The sequence below is a fragment of the Myotis nattereri genome (genome assembly GCF_964212035.1).
Source record: "Myotis nattereri genome assembly, chromosome: 16".
Classification (NCBI taxonomy): domain Eukaryota; kingdom Metazoa; phylum Chordata; class Mammalia; order Chiroptera; family Vespertilionidae; genus Myotis; species Myotis nattereri.
The window spans coordinates 3,980,683-3,988,321 of NC_138091.1; the positions used below are offsets into that span (position 1 = coordinate 3,980,683).

Below are 7,639 nucleotides of genomic sequence, written 5' to 3' on the forward strand. Positions count from 1 at the left end.
CTCATCTGGTTTTGTCCTATCAGCTTCCGAGCCTGTCCCTCTGTCCCCAGCAGCGGCCCCTCCAGTCCATTCCTCATGTCAGTCTTGAACAGCCCACGTAAGCCTGCCCGCCACTCCCCTGCCTGGAACCCTTAGGAGATGGTGAAAACCCTTCGCCTGAGTTCAGTGCTCAGTGTGGGCCCGCGCCTGCCCTTGAGCCGCTCCCGGCCCGCGTGCTGGTGTGGTCTCAGGAGAGTGACCCTGTCCGGCCTCCCCAGATCGTCACCATGCCTGAATACATCCAGAAGCGCTATGGAGGCCAGAGAATGCGCATGTACCTGTCTGTCCTGTCCCTGCTGCTGTCTGTCTTCACCAAGATATCGGTGAGCCGCCCCCACTCAGCTTCTAGCCAGCAGAGCCGGGGCACATCCCACTCTGGAGGCCCCCCAAACAGACCTGACATCCTCTCACCCTTGTGTAACATCTGGGGAAACTGAGGCCCAAAGCGGGACAATGACTTGCCTAGGGTCACACAGTGAGTTTGTGACAACTGGCCCGGGGCCCCCAGAGTGTAGGCTCAGCAGCCAGCATAGTTGGGGGACGCATGTAAGTTCTGTGACTCCTGATTCACCGCGGTGCTAGATGTGGGGGCCCCAGGGGGGTTGGTGGTGGACATCCCTGGTCAGCCTCTGGTCTTCCCTGGACCTGAACTGAGGTGAGCAGGACTGCCACGAGGGGGCGCTGAGAGCCCACCTGGTCTGGGCTGAGTTCAGAGGCTGCATGGAACCCACCTTCTGCCTCTCACTGTGGTTGGTCAGCTCTGTCACCAGCTGGTCCCCAGCAGCACCCCCACCCCCTGGCATTGGGCTGCCATCACAGGCCTCTCCCCCGGGGGCCTGGACCTGGTCCCGCTGGAGGGTAAGAGCAGAAAGCACACCAGAATGCCAGGCAGCACTTGCTGGGGCTTTCCTGCCCGAATCCCTGATTTTACAGGCAGGGAGCCAAGGCCCAAGGAAGGCATGGACTGGCCTCAGGCTTGCTGATGATGTCATGGCAGTGCCAGGATGCCAGGCCTGGCTCTCACTGCCCTGGCGGGGTTCAGGAGAGGGGACCTGCTGCGTCCTGGGTCAGCCTGCTGTCAGCTGAGTGAGCCTGGACGAGACCCGAAACCCTAACCTTGGCCCCCGAAGGCGGTGGATGGCTGGCCTGCCTCCCAGGCTCTGTGCAGGGGGGTGGGCTGGCATGTTGGAGGCGGGACATGCTCCGTGAGCCCGGCTTTCTCCTCAGTGGTGCTCACATCCTGGGCTTTCTTCAGGTCGGCTCTGGGACTGGGAAAACCCAGACATGCCATGGATTTTGAGGAGGGAGTGGAGGCTTCACTGGTCAGCCAGGACCTGCAGGCAGGGCTCCCTGGAAATGCGGTCCTGGGAGAGTGACTGCTCCTCAGCGGCCCCGAGGTGGCCTGGTACTGGCCTGGGGCGTCCTGGGACTGGCCTGGGGTGGCCTGGGACTGGCCTGGGGTGCCCTGGGACTGGCCTGGGGTGGCCCTGGGAATAGCCTGGGGTGGCCTGGGGCGGCCTGGGACTGGCCTGGGGCGGCCTGGGACTGGTCTGGGGTGCCCTGGGACTGGCCTGGGGTGGCCTGGGACTGGCCTGGGACTGGCCTGGGGTGCCCTGGGACTGGCCTGGGGTGCCCTGGGACTGGCCTGGGGTGCCCTGGGACTGGCCTGGGGCGGCCTGGGACTGGCCTGGGGTGCCCTGGGACTGGCCTGGGGTGGCCTGGGACTGGCCTGGGGTGGCCTGGGGTGGCCAGGGACTGGCCTGGGACTGGCCTGGGACTGGCCTGGGACTGGCCTGGGTGGCCTGGGACTGGCCTGGGGTGGCCTGGGACTGGCCTGGGGTGGCGTGGGGTGGCCTGGGACTGGCCTGGGACTGGCCTGGGGTGCCCTGGGACTGGCCTGGGGCTGGCCTGGGACTGGCCTGGGGTGGCCCTGGGACTGCCCTGGGACTGGCCTGCGACTGGCCTGGGGCGGCCTGGGGCGGCCCTGGGACTGGCCTGGGGTAGCCCTGGGACTGGCCTGGGGTGCCCTGGGACTGGCCTGGGGTGGCCTGGGACTGGCCTGGGGCGTCCTGGGACTGGTCTGGGGTGCCCTGGGACTGGCCTGGGGTGCCCTGGGACTGGCCTGGGGTGGCCCTGGGACTGCCCTGGGGCTGGCCTGGGACTGGCCTGGGGTGGCCCTGGGACTGCCCTGGGGCTGGCCTGGGACTGGCCTGGGGTGGCCCTGGGACTGCCCTGGGACTGGCTTGTGACTGGCCTGGGGCGGCCTGGGGTGGCCCTGGGACTGGCCTGGGGTGGCCTGGGACTGGCCTGGGGTGGCCTGGGACTGGCCTGGGGCGGCCTGGGACTGGTCTGGGGTGCCCTGGGACTGGCCTGGGTGCCCTGGGACTGGCCCTGTGGCCCCCGGCATCCAGCCTGGCCTCCTTGCAATCTCGTGAACATGCCAGGCGTGAGCCTGCTTCAGGGCCTTGCACGTGCTGTGGTCTCTGCCTGGAACCTCCGTTCCCTGGGTATCCACATGGCTCACCCCCTGACTTGTCTCAGGTCTTTCTAACCTCACCTTCACCATGACGGCTAGTCCTGCCCAGCAGGCCCGGACTCCCTTACCTGCCCCCTCTTCTCCACCCGCGGACTATCTTGCAGTATGCTGCACAGTTTGCTTAGAATGTCTGTAGACAACATTTCTTCTCTTTGTTCATTGATGTATCTCCAGTCCCACTTCATGGGAATGAATGAGAGAATATATGCCAGGGATCAGCTGTTTTTATTTATTTTTGGTAAAGGGCCAGGAGCAAGTATTTGTGGCTTTGCAGGCCACATGCAAACTAGTTGACCCTTCAACAACCTGGGTGTGGACCGTGCAGGCCCACGTCGACGTGACTTTTTTCAGTAAATACAGTGGGCTCGCCATTTTCTGGGCTTTGCATCCACGATTGGGAGTCCACAGACATGGAGGGCCAACTGTATGGATTCTTCTTACTCCACTTCTACCAGGGACTTGGGTGTCAGAGGACGTGGTGTCTGTGCGGTCCTGGAATCAATCCCCCGCAGGTACCGAGGGACTGGAGTTAAGTCTCAGGGGGTCAGAAGTTATAGGTGGATTTTCAGCTGCACAGGCGTCAGGACCCCTAGCCCCCAAGTTGTTCAAGGGCCATTTGCCGCTGAAGTGGAACGACACCACCAGTGGCGTGGCGGTTGGTCTGTGGGCTCCGGTGCCATCTCTGACACAGTCCGTGCTTGGCGGCTCCCCAGGCCCTGGCTGAGCCTGTGATGATCTCTTTTCTGGCTCTCAGGGAGCTTACGTTCCAGACAGATGAGATAAGTAAACAGAGCGATGCCATCTCAATAAACAGTGAAAGTGCGAAAAAGAAGCGAAGGCTGGGCTGAAGTCTAGAGAGAGAGGACTGGAGAGGGACCAGGCTCGCGTTGGAGATGAAAACGCAGGGTTTGCAGCAGCTGAAGGGAGCTGGTGGGGCTGGAGCTGCGGAGCCGCAGCTGGGAGAGGGGTGGCTTTCACTCTGCACGCAGTGGACATGCAGGCCTCCGGGGGCACGCGCTCGCTCATGGGGATCCGGGGGCCCAGCAGGTCCGCCCAGCAGGGGAGCTCAGCGGCACAGCCCCTCGCTGGGCCTCGCTCCCTGCTCCCTCCGTGTCCTAGGCTCTGGGTTTCTTTCAAGCTCCAGGAGATGGTGCCACAATGGGGTCCGCTGGCTCTAGGGACCTGGGAGCTCAGGGTCCCCAGGGCCAGCCCAGCGCGAAGGCTGCAGCCATGGCCCCGCCTCGTGACTGCAGGGCTTTGGGCAGCGTGTTTCCCTCCATAGTGCGCCTCCTCGTGGCGGAGCCCGGTAGGACACCCACCGGGTAGGACAGCCGAGCCTCAGAGATGCTCAGAATAAAGCATAGGTGTACCAGGCACCAGCGGGCACCGCCTGGGGGAAGGGGCCTTCCGGAGGGGCAGGGTTTCTGTGGGGTGAGGTGCCTGTGGGCAGAAGGCATGGTGTGGGCGCCGCCAGGCCTCACGCTTGGGGAAGAAGTAGCAGGAAGTGGCAAGGACAGCTGGCGAGGAGAGTTTGAGGTCAGATCACAGAACAGCCCCCACAGCGGGTCCTGAGTGAAGGTGGGCCAGCAGACCTGGCCAGCCTGTGCCCTTGAGGGGCCTTCCTTGAGCCTCCCGTCCTGCTGCTGTCCCTTCATCTTCCCAGGGTTTTGCCACCAGGGCAGGTCCCTCTGGCTTCGCCTCTCTGTGAGCACGGAGTTCAGGAGACTGCGCTTTCCCGGGCCCAGGAAGAGAGGCGCAGGGGGAGTGGCCCGCAGGGGGTCTGGAGGGGCTTGGGGAGCTGAGTGCGCCTGTGTTCTCCCCTCTCCCCCCATTTCATAGATAAGAGCCAGCGGCTCAGGGGGTGAAGCAACCTTTAGCTGGGACAGTTGACCAGGGACACAGACCCAGGTCCCTGCAGCTCTGGGTTTAGGGCTCTGAGCTTCTACCAGGTTGCAGCTTGCCCCGCTCTGCAGAGGAGAGTTCTGGTCGGCTTAGACCCGGAGACGGACCGGGTGTCCCTGAGATTCATCGGGGACTCCTTCGGAGCCTGCAGGCAACTGCACACTGGCGGCTGCGCCTCGGTGACAGCAGCAAGCCTTCGCTGGCCGCTGTGTGCGACCCGGAGCGAAGACAGGGAGCGTCCCACCTCCACACCTCGGCTGTGCTGCCCTGCGGCCCGTCAGTCCTCGCCCTCTTTGGGGCCTGCTGCCACCAGGGAGGGTGGAACTGGCCTTGAGCGGAGAGGGGGGATCAGGCAGCTGGGGAGAGACTTCTGGAGGATGAGATGCAGAGACTGGGTGCCGAGGCCTGGAGGCGGCAAAGTGCTGGGCGCTGGATGGTGTGGCCAGTGTCACCTGTGCTTGAAGGGATGTGTGGCCGGAAGGTCAGGCACAGACCAGGGCTCCACTCTGAGGGCAGCTGGGGTTCAGGGAGGGTCTTTCGTGGCGGCCGGAGGAGGGCCGGAAGGAGCCTGCTCTCTGGAGCCTCCCGCACCCCCTGCCCTCGGCCTCCCGCCCCCCCTGCCCTCGGCCTCCCGCCTGGCATCCCGCTGTCTTCCTGGGTCTGACCTGATGAAGTCCTTCCCTCCCTGTGCCTCCGTTTCTCCTCCAGTCTCACGGGAGCTGGAGGTAGATGCCTCAACACACGCGTGCACGCACACACAAACACGCGCACACACACAAGCTCACACACACAAACGTGCACACACGCAAACACGTGCACACACACAAACACGCGCACACACACAAACAAGCACACACACAAGCTCACACACACAAACGTGCACACACACAAACACGCGCACACACACAAACACGTGCACACACACAAGCGCGCGCACACAAACAAGCGTGCACACACACAAACACGTGCACACACACAAGCGCGCACACACAAACACGCACACACAAGCGCGCACAAACAAGCACACACACACAAACGCACACACACAAGCGCGCACACACAAACATGTGCACACACACAAGCGCACACACACAAGCGCGCGCACAAACACGTGCACACACAAACAAGCGCGCACACAAGCACGTGCACACACACAAACAAGCGCGCACACGCGTGCGCACACACAAACAAGTGCACACACACAAACGCGCATACAAACACGTGCGCACACACAGGCGTGTGTGCACACACAAACATGCGCGTGCACACACATGCACACACAAACACGCGCAAACACAAACACGCACACACACAAACAAGCGCACAAACGCGCGCACACAAGCGCACACACACGCACGCACACACAAACGTGCACACACAAACACGTGCACACACACAAACATGCGCACACACAAAAACGCACACACACATCAGTCTCCACACAGCTGGTGTCCTCCCCAAAAGGGAGGAGGAGCCTGGAGGGAGGCGCGGGAACGTGGGCTCTGTCCTAAGGCCCGGGAGCAGGGTGTCTGCAGGCCTCACCCCCCGCAGTGCTGGCAGCTCCAAGTTGGACCGGGCGCTGGGGCAGCTCCGGGGGCTGGTGCCCCTGGCCTTGCAGACTGGCCCACAGCCCGCCCAGCCTTCTCAGAAGCTTGTGCCCCAAAGGCTATTTCGGGTGCCTCCCCCTCGTAGCCAGCACGGAATGGCCGGCCTGGCAATGGGCAGGGCCCTGCCCTTCTCTTTCTGGGCCCCCTACACAGGGGGACGGGCAAGCTCTGGGGGGCTGGGTCCAGAGCTCACCCTGGAGCTCTGGTTCTTGTCCCAAATGGGTCCTGGGCTGGCAAGGGCGGTGTCGAGCCCAGCCCCTGGGTCCAGCCTCAGCCTCAGTCCTGACTCAGTCCAGTCCCGCCGGGACATGAAGCAAGACCGCCTTCCCCTGCCCACCCCGGTCTCCTCTCAGAGGCTCCGGCTGACAGGGAGCAGGGTCCAGACAGGCTCCCCTGGACAGTGGCATGTGCACCCGCTTCCTGAGGCCCCTAGAAGCCCTCCTTGGGTCCTGCTCATCAAGGATCCCCTGGGAACCACAGGGCCAGGGCTCTGCCCTTACCCCCGGCAGGGGCCAGGTTCAGCAGCCAGGCTGCTCCCGGTGGGCGCGGCTCACGAGGACTTTCCATCAACACTAGCGTCCCTGCTGCAGTGGCCCGGCCAGGACCTCCTCCGCCCTCGCCCAGCCCCTGGCAGGTGGGGTCCCTCATCCACAGGGCGCTGCGGCCACTAGGGGAGTGAGCAGCAGCGGGGGGCTCGCTCACCCTGCGGTCCCCCCGGGCCTCTACACAGATGCCTTTCCCACCCAGATCGATCTGTACGCGGGGGCTCTGTTCGTGCACATCTGCCTGGGCTGGAACTTCTACCTGTCCACCATCCTCATGCTCGCCATCACCGCCCTGTACACCATCGCAGGTACAGCGCCAGGCCCGGTCGGGTGGCAAACTGGAGAGAGGGTCCTGACCGCTGGGCTGGGCATTGGTGCAGCCAGCGGACATGTGCCCGAATCTGAGAGGCCAGCAGAGCCCACGGGCATGAGCAGGAGGCAGGGCCACCTCCCCCCACAGCCCTGGACAGCTGTAGTCCGGCTGTGCTGGCCCAGCTGCCTGCTACCACTGCTCACCCACCCGGGAAAGGGCAGGGCCTGGATGTGGAGCAGTAGGCCCGCCCGGAGCCCTGGAAGCGCTCCCTGTCCCTGCTCTCTGGGTACCAGGCCGCTCCAGCTCCCTCTCCCCCGCAGGAGGCCTGGCTGCCGTGATCTACACCGATGCCCTGCAAACGCTCATCATGGTGGTGGGGGCTGTCATTCTGACGGTCAAAGGTGAGGGCTACGGACTGGCAGGGCCGCCCAGTAGCACGCCCTTCGGGGTCTGGGCGTCGGCGTCTGGTGCAGAGCTGGCTCAGGGCTGAGGGTGAGGTGGGGCCCAGGGCGGATGTGCAGACACACAATGTGACCACAAACCTGCCTGGGTGTCTGCTCCGATTGTTAAGAACCACAGACAAGAGCCCAGAAGCGCTGGGCAGGGCGGAGGAGCGCAGGGCGAGGCAGACCTGACCTGGCAGAGGCTGTCCCGGGGCTCTGGGGAACACCTTGTTCCTGGAAGGTGCCAGCAGAGC

General features: G+C 64.2%; 1 protein-coding gene across 1 annotated transcript in view; it reads left to right on the top strand.

Annotated features, from left to right (window-relative positions):
* Nucleotides 1-7,639, top strand: part of SLC5A10 (solute carrier family 5 member 10) — a 76,692-nt gene that overhangs the window by 28,105 nt on the left and 40,948 nt on the right. Inside the window, exons 5-7 of the mRNA XM_081108816.1 lie at nucleotides 258-362; nucleotides 6,832-6,937; nucleotides 7,263-7,343. Of these exons, the coding sequence (XP_080964942.1) occupies nucleotides 258-362; nucleotides 6,832-6,937; nucleotides 7,263-7,343 (292 nt within the window). The remainder of the gene's footprint in view (nucleotides 1-257; nucleotides 363-6,831; nucleotides 6,938-7,262; nucleotides 7,344-7,639) is intronic.